This window comes from Pararge aegeria, chromosome Z (assembly GCF_905163445.1).
Source record: "Pararge aegeria chromosome Z, ilParAegt1.1, whole genome shotgun sequence".
NCBI classification, from domain to species: Eukaryota; Metazoa; Arthropoda; class Insecta; order Lepidoptera; family Nymphalidae; genus Pararge; species Pararge aegeria.
In genome coordinates this window covers 10,390,925-10,412,485 of record NC_053208.1, presented here as the reverse complement: position 1 = coordinate 10,412,485, position 21,561 = coordinate 10,390,925, and the positions used below count along the sequence as shown (strand labels likewise).

The window sequence follows — 21,561 nt, the reverse complement described above, 5'->3', positions numbered from 1 at the left end:
TATTTTCCTGACATGATCCACAAGTTTTTACATACGTTTCTATGTCCTTGCGCATTCCTTTCCAATGGTAAAGTTCTTTTATTCTATTGTACATTCGTACTGATCCAAGGTGTCCAGCAATTGGGATATCGTGATTATCACGTAGAATTCTTTTCACTTCAACCGGTGATGGGTAAGTTATATTGTTGTGGTATTTGTTGTGGTAAAATATTATAGATTTTGGTAAAATTGTGTTTTTCAAACGGATTCCTAAAATCAGAAATACCGATTTCGTCAGTATTCCCAAATATTAATTTTCTAAAGTGTTTTATGGTCTCGAATATCTCCGAGTAACGAGCTTCGTAAAAATGGTGAACTCGGGTAAAGAGCAAAAAGTAAATTTTATTATTAGATACTACTTGAATGAATGAATGTAATTGTTTTTCAGATTCAACAATCTCTTGAGAGTTTTGACTGTTACCTAAAATTTCTTCCACATACGGATTTGATTCATCTAAGTCTATCGATGTGGGAATTAAAAGATTTTTAATCGGGGATTTCAAAAGACTCTCATTGTGTTCTATAATGTGGGTGTTAAATGTTTTGTTTTTATCTGACATTATTTTGATAAACGTAGAGTAGTCGTCAGTTGATGGACTTAAGGATTCAAAGGATGGTAAATTGTTTAAACGTTGATCGTTTAATTCGACGGATGTTGAGTTGCTCGGAGATGCCTGATTGTTTGGTTCAACAGGTACTAAGTTTTTTGGAGATAGTTGATTGACTGGTTCGACAGATGTTAAGTTACTTGGAGACAATAGATTGTTCGGATCAACAGGTGTTAAATTGTTCGGAGATGGTTGATTGTCGAATAATTCTGGAATGTTTTGTGATGGTAAAATTGAGATAAGAGGATCAGTACCTGGAATACTTAGTGGGTCTTCTAATTCAGAGAGAATTTCGTCTAATCGGAAAGAAGGTGGTGATATTAACAGTTGATTAAGATCTCTATCTATATTTTCTGAATATTCTTGTGCTGGGGTTTGAGGTGATGATGGAGCTGTATTATTTGTGTATATTGTTATTGGGTTTACAGGGTATCTGGATAAGGCGTCAGCATTAGCGTTAACTTTGCCCTTCTTATATTTAATATCATAATTATATTCTTCTAATTTTAATCTCCATCTTATAAGTCTTGAACCAGGGTCTTTGCAGTTAAAGAGCCATTGGAGGGGTTTGTGATCAGTGACTATTGTGAAAGTTCTGCCATAAAGGTAAGGTCTAAATAATTTGGTGCCAAAGACAATTGCTAAACACTCCTTCTCTGTTACGCTGTAATTCAATTCAGCTTTATTTAAGGTGCGAGAACCAAAAGCAATAGGACCATCTTTTCCTATATCTCCTTGCAATAAAATTGCGGAGATCTGGGTAAGTCTGGGTAAGTCAATATAGGGGCTGTGAGTAGTTTCTTTTTGAGGGTTTCGAAGCTAAATTTTTGTTCATTACCCCAGATAAACCTTGCGTCCTTTTTTAAGAGCGAGGTGAGGGGCTTCGCTAACACCGTCTGTAATACGAGATAAGACCAAGGAAAGATTTAATGTCTTTCTGCGTTTTTGGAGCAGGAAATTCTTTCACCGCTCTTACTTTCTCTGTGTTTGGTTTTACTCCTTCATCAGTTATGATATGACCTAAGTAATTAACTTCCCTTCTGAGGAATTCACACTTGTCGGGTTGCAATTTAAGGTTAAATTGACGTAGTTTTTGGAACACTTACTGTATTTTTTGGATGTGAGAGTCTAAATCGAAAGAGTAAATAACAATGTCATCAAGGTACACATAGCAATGGATACCTTGCAATCCAGAGAGAACTGTATTCATCAATCTTTGGAATGTTGCTGGAGCATTTTTGAGGCCGAAGGGCATTCTCTTAAACTGAAAATGTCCTTCTGGGATAGTGAAAGCTGTTTTCTCAGCATCTTCTGGTGTCAACTGGATTTGATGAAATCCAGAGGCTAAGTCTAATGTGGAGAAATATTTACTATTACCCAACTGATACAAAATTTAATTTATTTGTGGTATTGGATAGGTTTCGCCGATCGTGATGTCATTTACTTTTCTGTAATCAATGACTATTCTCCATTTCTTTTCTCCAGAAGAGTCGATTTTTTTTGGTACAACCCAAATTGGTGATGACCAAGGGGAAACTGATAGTTCAATAATGTCTTAATCTAACATTTTATTAATTTGTCTATTAACTTCTTCCTTATCATCACATCACATCAACCGATAGACGTCCACTGCTGGACATAGGTCTTTTGTAGGGAGTTCCAAGTTCCACGATTCTGAGCCGCTTGGATCCAGTGGCTACCTGCGACGCGCTTAATGTCGTCTGTCCACCTCGTTGGGGGTCGACCAACGCTGCGCTTACCAGTACGAGGCTGCCATTCCAGCACCTTGGGACCCCAACGTCCATCCTTTCTCCGAACTATGTGCCCGGCCCATTGCCACTTTAGCTTCGCGACTCGTTGAGCTATGTCGGTAACTTTGGTTCTTCTACGAATCTCCACATTTCTGATTCGATCGCGTAGAGATACTCCGAGCATAGCTCTCTCCATCGCCCGCTGAGTGACTCTAAGCCTTCTTATGAGGCCCATAGTTAACGACCATGTTTCAGAGCCATAGGTCATCACTGGCAACACGCACTGTTCGAAGACTTTCGTCTTCAGGCACTGAGGGATTTTGGACGAAAAGATGGCACGCAGTTTCCCGAACGCTGCCCATCCGAGTTGGATTCGGCGGTTCACCTCCTTCTCGAAACTGGACCTACCTAACTGGATCGTGTGTCCTAGGTATACGTATTCGTCAACAATTTCGAGTGCAGTGTTCTCAACGATTACTGGTTGAAGCGGAACATGAGCATTAGACATAATCTTCGTCTTGCTCATGTTCATTCGTAGGCCAACCTGTTGAGAAGCTCTGCTGAGGCCATTGAGCATCGTATTTAGGTCTCCCAGAGTCTCTGCCATTATGACTACATCGTCTTCTTCCTTATGGCATTGTGAAAATCTGTATGATTTTGTGTTAATAGGGACGTTTGAATTTGATTTAATTTGGTGTTTCAGAGCGTCAGTATGTGTCAGTTTGTTATTCGGTAAATGGAAAATGTCGGAGTAGCGAGAACAGATATCGTGAAGACAATCTTTTTCTTCTTCATTTAATGTGATGTGCGGAGTTAATTTCAAACTTCTTCAGTTCGTTCCAGAGTGCTGTCATAGTTATTTTCGAGGTTCATGATTTTATCAGGAACCTTTTGCAATTTTAAATTCAAATTTGGGTTAATTTTTACGGATTCTTCGGACATATTTAATACAGTGATGTTAATTCTTTTATTAGGTTTAACCTTTACTATGGAATTTGCAATTAGAATATTATCTGAAATTTTTCTGTCTAATACAAGTCCTTCAATTATTTCGGGGTTTTCAACACTACATTCAATAACAGTTTCTGACCTGGGTTTTATTATGTAGTTTGGTTCATTGAAAAGTAAATAGGCTGTGTGCTGATTAATTTCGAGGTTGTTTGTATTATAATTGAGTTGAGCGTTATACGCCATAAAAATTAACAAATAAACTAATTATTATGACATAACATTCGGTCAGAGATAATTTTTTTTTAATTGAATAATTACCTACCTATTACTGCAGTCGCACTTATAAATTACAGTGCCATAGTATAATGACACTTTCTTAAAAATATAACTCACAATTTTTAGAATATTAATCATTAATAAACTATTAAACATAGTAAACAAACCAAATAACATTCTTACTAAATCAAAGAAAGAATTAACTTACTGAGCAATGTGTGATAATTTTTGACACAATTATTATTATAGCTTAATATACTAAGGTATATTATTTACACAGCATAATCAGTCTCAAGGAACAATCTCGATATTTTTCATATCAAAAAAATATTTTCATACATAAAAAATCCTTAATCTAATTGTTTACCCTTACAAAATAAATTTTTGGTACGAATTTCAAAGTGAGATCTTGTTACAAATCTAAATGTTAACATCATAATCTTCAATGTCTGATTCGGGTAAACAATCTTTGTCATTCGTTGCGTGTGGAATATTCACAAATTCATGTTTGAAGCAATTGGGTATAACTTTGTCTACGCAAAGTTTGACTTAATCGTCATATTTAGCTTGCGATATGGAAAGCTGCGATCTATAACATGGTAAAAGAGATATCTTGGTTTTAGGCTAAACTTCAACATCGAAGGATACCGCAGAAGGATTGCTTATCAAAGTCAAAGTCAAAGTCAAAAATATCTTTATTCAAGTAGGCCCACAGGTGGCACTTTTGATGCGTACATAAGAATTACACGGTAGTGAGATGATGGCGATAACCACATTCGTAAACTTAAAACTAAAGCTACGAGGGTTCCAAACGCGTCCCGGTCTAAGAAGAAGCCCACAACAAACTTAGCCGGGTGTTTTTTTTTTTTTTTTTGTTATCGCCATCTCACAATGTCATTTTAAATTATTAGAAGAGCAACCTGGTTAGAGCAATAATTTACACCCAAGCTTTTTTATCGTTGACGTAGTCCTTTATACTATAATAGGACTTTTCTATAAGCTTACGTTTAATACAAACTTTGAACTTTTTAAGAGACATCTCCAAGATGTCAATTGGTAGTTTATTGTAAAATTGTATGCAATTTCCTTTAAACGAATTATGAATTTTATGTAACCTAGTATATTGCACTGTAAGTTTATTCTTACTTCTAATGTTTAAATTATTGCAGTCACATTTTTTCTTAAATTTAGAAATGTTTTTATGGACGTACATTAAATTCTCAAATATGTACTGACTATACACTGTCATTATTTTAAAATCTTTAAATTTATCTCTCAATGACTCTCTCGGACCCATTTTGTAGATAGAACGAACAGCCCTCTTCTGCAGCACGAAAATAGTGCTAATATCAGCAGCATTACCCCAAAGTAAAAACATATGACATAATGCTGTGAAAGTAACTAAAATATACCAGTCTAGCAGTTTCTACGTCGGTCATATGGCGTATCTTCTTTACCGCATAGGCAGCAGAACTAAGCCTGTTCGATAAATTATTTACATGAGGGCCCCATTGAAGTTTAGAATCTAACGTTATTCCTAGAAAAACTGTCGTATCCTCCAGTTTCAGTTCCTCATTATTAAGTAGTACAGTGGTTTTCACGTGTTTAACATTAGGTAAAGTGAATTTTATACACTTGGTTTTTTTTCCGTTAAGAACCAAATTATTAGCTTCAAACCACTGTACCACTTTAGCGAGAGAGTTGTTTACGTCGTCAAAAGCTAGTTCACGTCGATTTATTTTAAAGGCGCATTTTCACTAGGCGACATGTCGCAGATACTTGTCGCTCGACATTCACGTAGTTGTCTCTGCAAAAGTTGTGGGACAATGTCCCGCGACATATGACTCGTTCACATTGGCCAGTCGTGATCAGTATGTCGCCCGAGGAAGTAGTGTTGTTCAGTGCAGCTTACATAATTATTCGGAAGACATTAGCAAAACGTAAAAAAAAGAGGTGGTGGGTCCGGGAATATTTGCTCCAAAGGGAAAGTTCAAGTTTAATAACCAGTCTTCGAATGCGCGATGGATCTTTCGAAAATTTTACTAGAATGTCTAGAACCGATTTTGAGATACTTTTAAATATGGTTGGGCCGGCCGTAGTCAAGCAAGATACAAAGTTTCGGAAATCTATCGACCCTCACATCAGACTCGCTATAACATTGAGATACTTGGCAACTGGCGATAGTTATGGTTCATTGTCCTATACTTTTAGAGTGCCAAAATCAGTAATTTGTCATACTATACCAGAAGTTTGCAAAGAATTGATAAAGGCATTAAATTCTTTTGTTAAAGTAAGTATTTAATATTATTTAATCTCATGTACCCTTACTTACAGTAATAATACCATAAACGTTTACCGTAAGTAAGGGTTACGGTAAACTATATTGGTATTTTAAATTTTATATTGATACTTAATATTGTATGTTAATTTATTAATATTATTCTTGTATTTCAGACGCCAACCGATGTAAATGAATGGAAAGAGAAATCTCGTAATTTTGAAATATTATGGAATTTTCCTCACTGCATCGGAGCGATAGATGGAAAGCATGTGTTACTAGAAGCGCCACCCAATTCTGGCAGTGATTATTATAATTACAAAGAGAATTTTAGCTTAGTTCTCTTAGCAATTGTGGATGCTGAGTATAACTTTGTATATGTTAATTGTGGTGCAAAAGGGAAGTCGTCTGACAGTGGAGTATTCCAGGAGACTACATTTTATAAAGCACTTAATGAAGAGCAACTGAATTTACCAGATCCTGAGCCACTGGTCCAAGGTGGTCCGAAAATACCATACGTTCTAGTGGGAGATAGTGCATTTGCACTTTCTGAAAACATGATGAGGCCCTACCCCGGCATTCATGAAAAGGGAAGCTTAAAGCGGATTTTCAACTACAGGCTGTCAAGAGCAAGAAGAATTGTTGAAAATGTTTTTGGCATTATGTCTGTAGTGTTTCGCGTATTTCGTAAAGCTATCCCATTACGTCCAGTAAATGCTGAATTAGTTGTAATGGCTTGCGTGTACCTACATAATTTCCTGAGACGTAATACAACTTCAACCGCGAGGTATACACCAAATACCACATTTGATTTAGAAGACGCTGGTCATAATGTTGTGGAAGGTTCGTGGCGAAGGGAGTTGACAAATAATAATATGAGGAACTTAAGTAGGCAAGGCAGACCTCCTCCTCAATCCGCTCAGACAATAAGAAACCTCTTTGCTGAATATTTCTGCAGTGCTCAAGGAAGTGTCCCATGGCAAACTATTCAATCATAGGCTGCAAGAAATTTGAATGATGTTTTTTATAGCTTTGGGCTAAAGACCAAGGAATAAATGATAATAAACTTAGCATCATATAAAAAAAACTACTAACTAATAAGTTTTCATTATTTTTAAGTATTTATTAACTATTATTTTTTAAAAATCTATGTTTAAGTGACAGAAAATCAACGTTATTAGTATTATTATAAGTATTATAATTATTCTTTGTTCTGCGTTTCTGATTCAAAGTGGGAAACTAGTTCTTCAATATTCTCAATTTGTCGTAATTCTGTGAAAGTTGGTGCAGTTGGTGCTTCATTATCATTATTAACATGAGAAGCATTAGCAGTTACTATATCATCATTAACAGAATTTGTCGAATAGGATGACTGTTGAGGAGCAGAACGGTATCCATAACTTTGAGTATGGCTTGAATTACTTCCCGTTTGGTATTCTGCATAGTTGTATTTTCCCATCCTAGCCTCTAATAAGATATTATTAATAAAGTACTTCGCCTGTAGCACAGCATGTTCATTCTTTATATTTCTTAACTCAGAAGCTACATAGTCGGCGTAAACTTGAAATTCGTCTTTTGGTTGATCCATCCTGGCTTTTGCGCTCTTCATTATTTCATATACCTCACTCAGATCATCTTTTTTCCTTTTATTTTGAGTATTTGGAAGCGGCACCGGTATTGGTTGAGTTGGTAATGGCGGCGACGTTGATGCCTCTGGTGGTTGCGTTAATACTTGCGATGCCACTGGTATTTCTTCGAGTGCCACCGAACTTTCGGATGACTATAAAAGGAAAAAATCAGTGTAAAACAAACATTAAATCACAGTTTCGCAGGCGAAGAACAAAAGACAAGAAATAAAAATAAATTGTATAAAAAACTACAGAGATTTTAATTGTGCATTTATTACCAAAGGAAGATTATCTATAGAATATAAGCTGTATTTTTATACGACTGCTTGAAAAAAGGAGTATATTGTTTTCAGGGTTCAAGTATGTATGTATGTATGTGAGTTCCTATATTCCACCATAACTTCTATACGCCTGAACGGTTTTTATGAATGAGGTATTGTTAGAATCCTTAGCTTATTACATAGGCTAGTAAAATTAAAAAAAAATTGATGGGGTGACTATGGTCCCGCATTAAAGACTGAAGTTGAAAAAATTTTTCGAAAATGAGATTAAGTATACTATCATCAACTAGAAAATGATGAGTAGATTCCAAAAATATATAACACTATAGTTCAATATCCAGTGATGCACAAAAAAAAATGATTTGTAAACTGGTACAAAATAAAAAAAATAGAAACAATATTAACGGGAGCTTACCTGAGTATTCATAGTGTCCATACTGCCTGAACTTGTCGACCCTTTTACTAGGAAAAGCAGCGAATCATACGCAAACCAGGTACTTTTGTGAACATCCCCACTTCCACTTCCAGTGGATTTTGAGCTTGCAATTTTTTTTCTCTCCCTGAGAAACTGAGACCTTAAGTTATGCATTTTTCCCTCGACGTCTTTTCTAGGTATATCTAATGTAGTCGCGATAGATTCCCATGCATCATTTTTTTTAATTTTGTTTTTATAATCACGATGTGAAGTGTCCCACAATAATTGCGAATTTTGATACATCTCGATCAGGGTCAATATATTCTCGTTGGACCACACTACTGCCATTTTCGCAACACAAAGCGACACACGTTTTCACCACTCAAAGCCTGTCCGGCGACTGTCGAGGGACACGAAAGTCGCGCGCGTCGACGCTCGCAGACCATCGACTAGCGACAAGTTGCGCGACCCGTAAATGTCCCAAGCGACGTCGGACGACGTCGGGCGACATCGCGCGAGACACGTGAATTTCGTGTCGAGCGACAGAGTCGCGCTACAAATGTCCCCTAATGAAAATGCGGCATAAAAGTCAGTGATGTATCATCGGCAAACAGAACTATCCCGTGTTTATCCTTGGCAAGGTAAGGAAGGTCATTAATGTAAATAAGGAACAGAAATGGTCCTAATATAGACCCCTGTGGGACACCTATTTTCATAACTGATCCATTAGACCGTTTTCCATTCACGTCGACTTTCTGAATTCTATCGCGTAGATAGTTACTCATTAAGTCTAGAGCTACACCCTGAATTCCATAGTGGTGTAGTTTCCTAACTAACGTTTCGTGTTGAACACAATCAAACGCCTTAGATAAGTCACAGAACACACCAAGTGCATCACGTGACTCCTCCCAGGCTTCAAATATGTTTTGTATTAGCTCAACACCTGCGTCGATTGTTGAGCGACCCCGTGTGAAACCAAATTGCTTAATATGAAGTAAATTATACTTATGAAAATGGTAAAGTAATTGATTTAAAATGAGTTTTTCAAAGATTTTACTGAAAGTGGGTAGTACGGATACTGGTCTAAAGTTAGTGGGGTCAGAAGTACTACCCGATTTAAACAATGGAACTATTTTACTAAGTTTCATTAAGTCAGGAAACACACAACAATCTATACAATTATTAAATATTAAGGCTAAGTCGGGTGCAACAATATCAATTAATGATTTGACAACGTTTACGGAAATGCCCCACAGATCATTTGTTTTTTTATTAATTAATAATTTAAAGGCTTTAATAACGTCAGAGCCACTAACATGCGTGAATTTAAAAGAATGGTTACACTCAGGCACATTTTCCTTTAATAGAGAGAGAGCCATATCTGGTGAAGAGTTTAATGATTCTGTTGTGGAGACGGGAATGTTGGTAAAGAAGGTTTCAAAAGCAGTAGCCACCTCGAAATCTGTTGTTAAGGCTTTATTATCTACATTAAGTTTAAAGTTAATATTTCGTGGTGTTACTCTTCCCGTCTCCTCATTAATTATGTTCCAAGTAGTTTTGATTGCATTGCTGCTATTTTTAATTTTATTTTTGATGTATCGCGTCTTTTCTAAGTGGCAAGCGCGTTTAAAATTCTTGGAAAACAATTTAACATAATCCCCAAACTTATCACCAGTGTTAAATTGACGTTCAGCATACAATTCGTACAGCTTTTGCCTATTTTTATGAAGTTCAACTGTCGCCCACTCACTAAAATTTAATGTATCAGTAATCACAACCGACTTACTAGTAAATATAGAATGAAATAGTCTATTAAAGGTATTGAAAAAGGAGCTGTACATTGCATTTGGAGTCGCCCCTGAGGGTAGGAATGGGAGGTCATTTACTAGGCTATATCTCATTTTCTCTATGCGGTTGGATGTTACAGGAACAAATGTTATTTTACGTTTAGAAACATTTTTCTTCACATTTTCAAATTGAATAATTTGACCACAATGATCAGTCTAATTTACTAATAATATTTTTGCTTATAGGAATTATATTTGTAAAGATGTTATCCAAACAGGTGGCGCTAGTAGCAGTTATTCTTGTGGGCTCCATGAACATATTTGATAGATTGTAAGTTTTAAATAAATTCAATAACTTGATACTTAAAGAGTTATTTTCTAAAATGTTTACATTAAAATCTCCGCATATTATTAACTTTTTATTACACTTTGATATTTTAAATAACACTTCATCCATTACCTTTTCAAAAAGTTCAAAGTTTGACAAGGGTGGCCTATAAACAGTAACAATTATAAATTGCTCTAGTTCAACCGAGGCTAGCTCTATTGTCCGTTCAACAGAAAGGCTAACAATATCGTTTCTGTTTTTAAATTTTAAATTTTTATTTAATAAAATTAAAGAGCCTCCATGAATCGCTGTAACCCTGGTGAACGAACTACCAACCTGGTGGTTACCAAAATTAAACAAATATTCTTGGGTTTTCAACCAGTGCTCAGTTATACATAAAATGTTAATGTTAAAATCATTTAAAAATAATTCAATCTCTAAGTCTTTTCCTCTAATACATTGAATATTTTGGTGAACCAAGTTGATATAATTAGAATTAGATTTTTTATTATATTTTTGGTTTAATAGTACATTGTGCGACCCCTTACTATAATTTTTTTCATATATGCCTGAGGGAGACTCAGTTGTCTGCTTTTCTAAGCAAGAGAAAGCCTCTGTTGTCTCCTTAACTAATTTAAACTAAAATGACTTGGAATAATTTCCAAGGTTTTCATGTCAAAACTATTACACTGCTCAATAAAAGCAGCTGGTTTAGCCAAGTTCTTGGTTGTTATGGTAAAAAAATACGATAGCGAAACAGCTATCTGTTGTTTAAAATAGTGTGATAGGTAATATCTATCTCGGTACAAATTATAAGTAGGATTAGCACATTTGCTAAAGTCTATAACATGAAATTTCTTATTATATGTACATAAATTGTACAAAGTCATATTTAAATTATACCTAATAGTATTTTCTTGATGTGGCAATTTATCTAAATAAGGAAATGTGTATAATACAATACTATTCACTTTTAATGAATTTAATGTTTCATAAAGTTTTATCAGGTAGGGTTGGTTAACATTCCCTCTATTACCCATTAATATAATTAAATTCGTTTTAAGGTCATACATTTTCCTATTTTTACAAATGGCTGCTACAATAGCTTTTAAGTCAGAGTTGGGTAAACAGAAGTTCAAAACTGTGTGTCCGTTTAACTGTGAGTTAAGATATGAGCCCATGTTACATCCAATTTCATCGCTGTACATAATTGTTTTTATTGAACTGCTACTATGAGCATTTGCTTCAATAAAGGAATTATTATTAATATTTATGTTTTGTGATATTGAGTTACTTAACCTGACACACACCTTTCTCACATTAGAGGGTGATGACACTGATGACACAAACTGGGGATGACTGCCTATACTATCAAAACTATGGGTAGATAGTGAAGTTAATTTACCACTGGGTTGTTCTGTCTTATGCCATTCATCTGAAGTCTGTGTGTACTCAGATATCATTTGCCTTTGATACATATCAAACTTTACTGCCAGTGTACGTAAAGAAGTCTGTAATCTGGCTATTTGTGCTTCTAGGATTTGTGTGTCAGATTCATAACTTAATCTATTACTTTCTAACTGTGAACTATACATTTTAATTTCATTCAATAATTCTAAACGTTCTTTCTTTGGTTTCAGAGATTTAACAGAATTTTTATGTACTTTTAACAGTTTCTGTGTTTTTTTAATATATCGGTTAACTTTGATATACTTTTTTAGTTTCCTACTGCTGCAGGGATTGACTACTGTATCTGATTTGACTTTCAATAAATTAGAGAAGTTGGTATTAGCAGTAGACATGTCAGCAGCAGCAGTAACCAACTGCGGGGCCCTATCAACTAATTCTTCATATAGGCTTTGAGTGTGTATTGCTGTTGTGTTATGGGCTGCATCTTCCAGTTCGGTGATCTGGTGGTGGGCATCACTTAGCTCCCGCTGCAGGGTAGTAATCTGGCTCAGAGCCTCCTCATACTCAGCACGGCACTCATCAAACCTATTTACTAATAACTGAAGTCTATCCCGCTCTTCTACAATGTCTACATACTTTATGTGCAAATCCGATAGTTCTAATTTTAGTCTATTATTATTCCCAAGGACTTCTAATAATTCCTTTTCGTTTTCGTCTCTTTCATTATTCAATTGGGTGCATAGCTCCTTGCTTGCCTTTAATTCTTTCAGGGCCAATTGTAATTTGGATTGCTCCTGGCGCGCTAAGGCTCTGCGGGTCATCATTTTGTAATTAATTAATTAATGAAACAAGGAGTAATCACCCAAAGAATGCGAAATGACAGGTAGGTTTCGGTATTGCAGTGTATTGTTATAACAATTGCAGCGTTACACTTGGATAACGGGCAATTGCATATACACGTATGTGTTTTTTATGCGCTAAATAGTTGTTTCAAAGCCAAAACAGCTACTAGCACTCTTTAAAAACACCAAAACAGAAGTTTAAAATTCAAGTTTTACTAACCTAACTGTCACTTTGTTTACATCGACGAAAACTTTTCTTACGCACTTTTAACACTTAAACTATTAATATATACTACTATTTATTATATAAATTAGGCGATTAAATTGGATTTGGGCACTAAAAACACACAAAATAAATTAAAATAACAAAATAAAGTACAGAGATCTTTGAACAGCTGTTATAGGCGGTGTTGCCACACCAATATCCTTTCTGAAAGTCATAATACGAACCTTACTTATCTTTCCAGTTAAGTTGCCTTTATAATATTATTCAGTAATACTATCCCATCTATAAAAATCTTGATAAACTAGTCTCTCTACCTCGAATGGCGCTGGATAATAAATAGCATACACGGTATCTAAGGGCATGTAAGTGTGTCCAGTCAAGAGAAAGTTTATTTGAATAGTGTCTATTATTTTACACTCCTGTAATGTTCCATTGCTGCTCTGTACCATTGCTCTCATCCCAGTAATAGCAGAAAACGTTACGAGTTCCATTTTCATATACACACAGATTGTATACAGCTACTTTTCTACTGTAATACCAAAGCATAGATTGGATAGGGTGTGTTGTGTGGGTAGCACTTTACAAGATCAAAACTAGCACAACAAGACAAGACAAAGAGTTGAAGGATCATCCTTATGAATGTTTTTGTGAACTTTAAACCGGGCATAACTTTCTTCTTTTTCTATTTCATGTTCCTTTTTTTCTTTTTGCTTTTCCGGATCATTATTATGATATTTAAGGCATTTGTCTTTTTTAGGTACATGGAATCCTAAATTAAAAGTCTATTACTAACTACATCCACGCCCTGATCCACATAATGCTTCTTGTAAAGTTCATACAATTAGGTGACATTTTTGTTTTCTTGGGAAAGGTACATTTTGCTTGAGTCTTGACGACAGTAATGTGTAGGTACAGCTGATAAATTTTTGATGAACCTGGTTATGGCGTCTATAGTGGATAACCTAGTTTTGTTTGGTGGCTCTTATTCCCCTCTAATATGTTCTCGTGCACAAACAATTTACAGTATAATAAAAATGCTACTTGGCATTTTTATAATACTGTAAATTGTTTTATCAGATATGTTCAGAGTGGCTGCTAAAAATTTTTGGCAAACAAATTATATACCTTCCCCTTAGTTGATAAAATATTTTATAGTGTAGTTACGCTAATTAGAATCGGAGCGTTTCCTTTTAATATTTTCTTTTTGAGACAGCGACCAATCATGGCGACGTGTTTTGTCAATATTCCAAAAAAAATTAAATAAGCTTTTTCTTCTTTCTTCAGACCCGCAGTCATTGCCACATTTCTTACCAGAACAAGGATTATGCTAATACAGTTTTTTATTTCATTGTTTATTTGATATATAATGTAGACCAGAATTTTTATTTTGTGTCCGTTCTTTTCTTGAATTTGATTTTTTTATTCTCGTTACAGATTCTCCGACTACATCATCTTCGGTATTGGCATCGCTCTTTTTGACATTTGACCCCTTTTAAAAAAAGGTACACCAGTACCTTTTGTTTTTTTAACTTTTTTTTCATCATCAAGCAAAAGTAGCAAATCATCTTCTAATGTTATTCCTTCTTGTCCTTCTGACCTTCTGAATCATCTATGTCACCATAAAAAGTAGAAAAGTCTTCTTGATTTGACGTATAATCAATATATTTTATATCTTTCTTGGATTTTTTTAGCAACTTCTTTTTTAATTGGATTTGATTGAATGGATTATTTATTTGGTTCTGCCTATGTAGACGGCATATATGAATATTGAGTGTTTTCCTCAACTTGGTGATCAATCAAAGTCGGTTCTTCAATGTCTGGTTCAGAAGTTAAAGTTATATCAAATTTGCGATCTAACGATTTACGTGCAGCAGTAATCGTTGCAGTCATTTCAGTGTGATCTGTTGTGGTGCTTATGCTATCGGCAAGAGCCGGAAAAGCTAAACCTATCGAAGTATCAATGTTTTTAGAAGCTGGCTGCAAAAAAGAAAATAATTCGATGTAAGTTTTAGTGCGTGTATTTTTACTCAGTAATAAATAGTACTAAAAAATATGTAAAGAAAATGATCAACTTACGCTTTGCGTGTTTAGTTCATAACTCAATCGTCTTCGACACTTCGGCATGTTTCTTCCTATGCCGGCATTCACCAACACCATCTCGACTATGCAAGAACTACGTCGTTTCCGCTCGCGACTCATTTTTAGCTAAGCAGAAAAATAAAATTGATTTAAAATGATTGTTTATACTATATAAAACAAAATAGGGTTTAAAAATAATGCGAACCAAAATGAGGTATTTACTACCTTAGAATAATTTGATTGAATTCTTACCGTGTCTTCATTGAATGAGCGCCAATAAGTGAAGTACGTCCTCACTACAGGAGCGAGGGCGCGGGGAATTTTGCGTACGGGTAAATTTATCTACGCGCCATACTTAGCCATTTAGCAAATTAAGTAAGACTATCTAACCGTAATCATTAATATTGACTGTAGTCAAGTAAAAATGTCTGAGCTCCAATATTCTACCACTTAATTATTTACAATGGCTTGGTGTAGGTAAAATCTACTTAGTTGTATCAAAGGAAAATTTCATAACAAGTAAGTTCAAGTATGTAAAAAACGTCGTTAAATACTAAAAAAATTTTGTAATTTTAAACTAATCTACTATGGTCAGAGTAAACCTGGCGATGCTTAGTGGGGGGCTGATAAAGCCTGTGTGTATCAAGTGGATAGCTAGGAGAGGGGCTTCCGGGGCGCTTGACACTTGACTGCGACCCCATATTCGGCGGTCTCCTTTTAAAGGTAGACAAAATGGGAGCAACATGAGAAATTTTCATATCAAAAGAACTGTGGCAGCGATGGATATGTGAAGTAAAAGGTTGATTTGATTGTGGGCACCTTATCAATATGACTAGATGGGTAAGGGCCATCGCCCACGGCGACTTTTTGTAGCGATACAGTAGCGATGCTGTCGCGTGTCCGCATCGATACAGTCGCGAAACGGTCGCTAGCTGTGTGCCCTCGCCCACGGTCTTAGATTCAGTCGCGAAGCAAACGCGATACTGTCGCGCTTCTGTCTCGATGCAAACGCGATTCAGTAACAGCACAAAAATACCTGCGATCGCTACAGTTGCAAGATGGACTCCGTTGAGGCAACATTAGTCACGTTGTCTTTGGTGCTGCTTTTACGTAAGCAGCCGAAGCGCAGGCAACGAAAGCAGCGTCAATATTGGATGCACCCATTTAATAAAGAGAGATTACTCAGTGGACATCATGTAACAACGTTTAAAATACTAAAATCCTATGATCTCAAATTCAGAAGTTGTTATAGAATGTCATATTCGACGTTTTGTGAATTGCTTTCCATTGTAAAACCAGAGTTGACACGCAGAAATACAGTGATGAGACAATGTATATCAGCTGAAGAACGACTAACAATAACTTTAAGGTAAGAAAAACCAAATTTTATGTTAATTATCTTTTAATAGTTTTTGCACATTTTTAATCACAACTTAAAAAAATAATTATTATAATTCAATATTAATCATACTTAAACTTAATTAAGGTTTTAATTTCTTACTTTTTACTTTACGGCGAATATAGGTTTGTGATAATAGAATCTTGTGTAGAATCATCATTACTGTAATTATATTCATTATCATTATCATTATGTTGCAATGAACTACCTGCAGTATTGACATTGGCACCAGCAGGCGTTGGCGCCGAGTGGTAGCTATTTATTAGTTGCGACACACTACTTTCATTGCTTGTACGAGCAGGAGTTGTGTCGTAGCTTTGGTATCCAGACTGATATCCATAGTGACTGGTGTATGCAGACGTTTGTGCCATATTGTTATATTTGCGAAGCAAATTTATCATTTCAGCTTTCGCATCGAGTTTATATTCTTCTTTTATGGAATTAAAATGTGGAAAAAGTGAAAGTAAAAAATGTTGATCTGGATGTTGAATGGCGGGCGTGGCTTTGTTCAATTTCTCAGTTAGAATTTCGTATAATTTGTTTTGTGCATCATCAACGCCATCACTTGTTTTAAGCTTCTTTGATTTTGGAATAACAAAAGATTCCAAACAGCCTTCGGAGTCGTTTTCCTCAGTAACTGTAGGTCGACTTGGTGGTCTGATTTCGGTCAAAGGTTGTAAAAATGACAATAATTTATAGTAAACATATTGTTTTCTGGGTTTAGCCCCGGACCCACTGGGACAATTTTTTTCTTTCAGCCGTTCTCTGTTAAAGCAATCTTTTAAACTTTTCCATTTTTTCTGGAGTTCAATAGCTGAAAAAAGATATACAAATTTATTATTGTTATGCAATTGAAAAATTAATGCAAATGGAGCTAGAACCTTACGACCTTGGCATCCCTATTTAGCTCGGATCATCTTGACTCGGAGAGTTAAAATGAATATCACCCTTAAATTGCCTACCCCGACAAGGATTACAGGTTTACAGGCGTGATTTATATATTTGTAGGTATGTATTTTTTATTACTTTATTTTCTTTTTTCCTTTTTTTACAGGTACTTAGCAACTGGATGTAATTTCACAGATCTTCATTTGGACTTTAAATGTGGACATACTACTGCACGTACGATTGTAAAGGAAACTGTGGAAGTAATATGGAAAAAAGTAAAAGACATCTCCATGCCAGAGCCAACAGAAGAATTACATTTAGAAACCGCTGAAGGATTTATGAAACATGCTAATTTTCCTAACTTAATTGGAGCAATAGATGGAAAACATATAAGAATTATAAAACCATGTCATACCGGCTCAGAATATTACAATTACAAACATTTTTTTTCCATCGTTTTGTTAGCAATATGTGACGCTAATTACAATTTCATAGATATAGATGTCGGATGTTATGGAAAGAGCTCAGATTCAACAATACATGACAGCAGCGAATGGGTAAAAAAGTTACGACAAGGAAATTATAATTTACCTCAACCAAGACCTATATCTAACAATGGAATACCTATACCGTTTTCGTTTATTGGCGACGAAGGATTTGCTTTATCACAACACTTGCAAAGACCATACGCTGGTAAACATTTACCACGAAAGAAGAGAATATATAATTACCGTTTGACGCGCGCAAGGCGTTATATTGAATGTACGTTTGGTATATTGAGTAACAAATTTAAAATTTTCAACCGGCCCATAAACGTTAATGTAGATTTTGCTACGAATATTGTTAAAGCGTGTTGCGTATTGCACAATTTTATACGTAAGCGAGATGGGTACAAGTTTGATCACACTTTGAGTATAGTCGGATTCCAAGATCCACCTGCCAGTGATAATTTACTTTTAATTGGAAGACGAAGATCAGAACTAAGTGGTACTGCAATCCGAAACATATATACTGACTATTTCACCGGTGTAGGTTCTGTACCGTGGCAAGATTCAAAAATTTGAAATAATTTCACCTAAAATAGCTATAAGTAACTAGAAAGGGCTGTAAACGTAACTTAATTCACTTATTCTGGAACATCTATATCTCATTAATTCTCACCACTCATCTACATTTATAATGATAAAATTTAATAAAGTTAAATAACTTACCACAAGCATTCTTTTCTTTATTTGTTTTTTCTCCAAATTCTGAATCAAATATTTCATTTATCTCTTCCCATGCCTTTCTTTTTGCAATCTTATTCGAATACTCAGGAAGACGCGAGTCCCATATTACAGGACGGTTCTGAATTGCCATAATAAATGATTCAGTGTCGAACGACTCCATTTTACGCATGTGACGGACAACAGCACTCTCGACCTGTCTGTGTTGCACTGATGCTCGGTTCTCCATTCACGCACCGCCCTCCCTCCGTTCTTCCCCCGATGTCGTCCGACACGGTCGCGCGTTTGCATCGATACAGTCGCGATGCAGTAGCGCGTTGCAAATGCGACTAACACGCGTTAGTAGTGATGCTGGCGTGCGTTTAGTAAATGCGCGACAGCATCGCTACAAAAAGTCGCCGTGGGCGAGGGCTCTTAGGATTGATTTCAAAACTTTGAATAATGTAAAAATGTTAACATACCTTCTTTCTCTTGAGTGTTGTAGACTAATCATTTCACATTCCTTAATAATACTGTCCAGTTTTGTAGACCAAATTTCTAGTTCTTCCTTTTGCTCTGTTCGATCTTTCTCAATCGGCTCTGTCAATTCCGCTAAAATATCTAGAGTCAAACAAATCTATTAGGTACTTAATTAATACTAACCCTTTAAACTGATAAGATTAGATTTTTTGTATGTTTCTATGTATGTAACGGAAACACTACTAAAAGCTTCTAAAAATGATTTTGTTTATGGAAAACTATAACCTCAGGTAGTAACAAAGGATATATTTTATTTCAGTAATAATAATATTTTTGTCTGATATGATTGAATCTGTAAAGTACGCCAAGAGAAACAACTAACTGTAGTAACAGTATACACAATCCTAAGTAGATAAGCCTTGCCCTTTAACAAATGGTATTTAACTGCATAGCTTAGGAGGCAATAAAAAAATATTTTAAGTTCCTCCTGTCACTAAATCCCTAGATAATTTATTCTGCAGGACTTATGATACATTTTAGAAGAGAGTCGGTACCCGCGCTAGTCCCCGCAGCGGCTCTTGGAACAGCATACGCAAGCGATCGTTCTTCGAGTGCCTGTAGTTTCTTAAGGATCTCCTCCAGCTGTTTATTAGATGAGGGAGATCGTGTACGTCTCCCTTTGCTTTTACTTTTCTTAGGGTCTGACGACATTATGACTCTGCCCAACCACCACTTAAATTTTAATTTCACTGAACACTAAATTTTAACCAACCAAAATTAATTAAAACTCTTTGAATTTATAAAATCAGGGATGATTTAATAAGCGGAAAAAGGCCTTCGAATCCCACTTCTGATCTTAGAAACGCTTTATTAAATCAAAAATAACAAATTTGACAAAATAAAAGGGCAGAGGCACAATGTTGCACGTTTGACGAATGACAAGCAAATGACCGCATGAAATCTTCCTCGGAGTCCCAATGGGGGCTCGGGGGTAACCGCTCAGGGCAATGGCCCTTTTCGGTGGTATGCACCGCCGTCTGCAACTACAGACGGGTCACTTGGTGGGACTGTTGGGTCCGTGGAGTCGAGTCCGGGGAAAAGTGGCGGCAGCGCGATCAAGCCTGCGTTATGACGCGGCGATCAGCGGTGCTGCGGCGACTTGGTATGTCCTTGGTGGGGCTTGCGCCCGCCGCTCAGCGAGGTCGAGCTTGCCAGTGTGAGTTGGCAAGCGCCCGTCAGCCAGCGACGAGGAAGCGTTTGGAAATCCAGGTGGTCACGTGGCTCTCATGGGGCGCTCCGTAAACAGCGCGTCTTCATCCGCCACTCGAAAACGCCTGTCTTGCAAAGAGGTGCCCACAGTCTTGACTATTCGACGGGGAATAGTCAGGACTGAGGGCAGCTCATACATGGGGCCGGTATACCAGACGCGGTCGAGAGACTTGGCACGGGAACCGAACTGCTCGTCGCGTGGCTTAAGGTGCAGCGTGGTGTCGACTCGACGCTGAGAGTGTAGGTCCTTGAGAAGATGGGCTTTGTGCTTCGAAAGCCCATCGGCGTTCCAGAGGGCAATATGGAGCTCATCCAGTGCAGAGCTCCATAATGCAGGCCAGGATGACCGGGACTGGGTCGCGCAGCTCCTGGATCACCATCAGGACCTGGTTCAGGGCACCGATGACGCGGGTCGTCCTTGGGTCCAATGGACCGCGGGCCGGCTGAGCTGCCGACTGCGGTGCTCCCACTCGCTTCGCCTTCGTCCCCCTGCGGCGGGCTGCGCTGGAGGCTGCACCGTCGCGGAGAATATCGTGGAGGCGTCGTTGTGGGTGGCGCGCTCTGCTTGCGCGCTTTGGTGCGCTTGCCGCCACGCTTGCGGCGTCTCTTGCGGCCCTGCTGCTGTCCTGGCTGGTTGGCAGTGGCCGTCAGCGAGCCGGGTGCGTCTGCTTCTCCTCGCAGAGTGGCAGCAGTGGTGGCGCGCGCAACTGTGAGAGTGCGTGCAGTGGTACCAGCTCGGCGGTTGCGGGCCTCCTTACGAAAGACCGCGCAGGCTGCGTTGTTTGCCGTGTGCGCCTCCCCACAGTTGGCGCACGTCGGCGGCTCCTCCAGGGGACGCGGGCAGTCCCGGGCTGGGTGACTTCCCCCACATCTCACACAGGCAATGGGCCTGTGGCAGTTGTGGGAGGAGTGCCGGAACTGCTGACATCGATGGCATTGCGCGGGCCCCTTCCTGCCGCACCATGCCTCAATAATTACGCCGGGCATACAGAGGAGCTCGCGCACCTCGTATATGACCGGGGTGAGGTCCGACGTACGCTGCAGCTGCGCGTACATCAAACAGCCTGGTCTGCCCGGGCGGGCGGGGATCGCTCGCACGTGCTCCGGGCATGTAGCCGAGCTCGCGCAGCTCCCGCTCCACCAGTGCCGGATCCGTGTCAGCCGGCAGGCCGCGGATCGCCACCTTGAGGCTCCTCTCCGCTGGCAGTGAGTAGTAGAACCAGGAGATTCCGCTAGCGCCCTCCAGCTGGGTCAGGTATCGCTGGATGAGGCGGAACTCCTGGTCCGACTTGGGTAGAAAACGGACGCCCTTGCCATAGGGGCGTCCGTTTGGAGTATGTACCAGGAGTCTTTTCAGCTCCCGGAAGTGGTGCGGCCAGTCCAGCAACGCCTCCACTATCAGCGGAGGGTACCTGGCTTGA

At 37.8% G+C, this 21,561-nt stretch overlaps 4 protein-coding genes across 4 annotated transcripts; 2 read left to right on the top strand and 2 right to left on the bottom strand.

The window, feature by feature from the left end:
* Positions 1-5,376: 5,376 nt before the first annotated feature.
* LOC120636342 (protein ANTAGONIST OF LIKE HETEROCHROMATIN PROTEIN 1-like) lies at positions 5,377-6,993 on the top strand. Its single transcript, XM_039907774.1, has 2 exons — positions 5,377-5,915; positions 6,080-6,993. Exons 1-2 carry the CDS (start codon positions 5,466-5,468, stop codon positions 6,899-6,901), a joined length of 1,272 nt encoding a protein of 423 aa, XP_039763708.1. The 5' UTR covers positions 5,377-5,465; the 3' UTR covers positions 6,902-6,993.
* Positions 6,994-7,001: 8 nt separating this feature from the next.
* On the bottom strand, positions 7,002-8,809 carry LOC120636343. Its single transcript, XM_039907775.1, has 2 exons — positions 8,228-8,809; positions 7,002-7,683 (listed from the first exon to the last, which is right to left on the bottom strand). Exons 1-2 carry the CDS (start codon positions 8,573-8,575, stop codon positions 7,105-7,107), a joined length of 927 nt encoding a protein of 308 aa, XP_039763709.1. The 5' UTR covers positions 8,576-8,809; the 3' UTR covers positions 7,002-7,104.
* Positions 8,810-15,780: 6,971 nt separating this feature from the next.
* Positions 15,781-18,829, bottom strand: LOC120636328. Its single transcript, XM_039907758.1, has 2 exons — positions 18,398-18,829; positions 15,781-17,112 (listed from the first exon to the last, which is right to left on the bottom strand). The coding sequence occupies exons 1-2, from the start codon at positions 18,639-18,641 to the stop codon at positions 16,409-16,411; spliced, it is 948 nt and encodes a 315-aa protein (XP_039763692.1). The 5' UTR covers positions 18,642-18,829; the 3' UTR covers positions 15,781-16,408.
* LOC120636327 (protein ALP1-like) lies at positions 15,931-18,402 on the top strand. The gene is made up of 2 exons (XM_039907756.1): positions 15,931-16,268; positions 17,353-18,402. Exons 1-2 carry the CDS (start codon positions 15,958-15,960, stop codon positions 18,248-18,250), a joined length of 1,209 nt encoding a protein of 402 aa, XP_039763690.1. The 5' UTR covers positions 15,931-15,957; the 3' UTR covers positions 18,251-18,402.
* Positions 18,830-21,561: the final 2,732 nt, after the last annotated feature.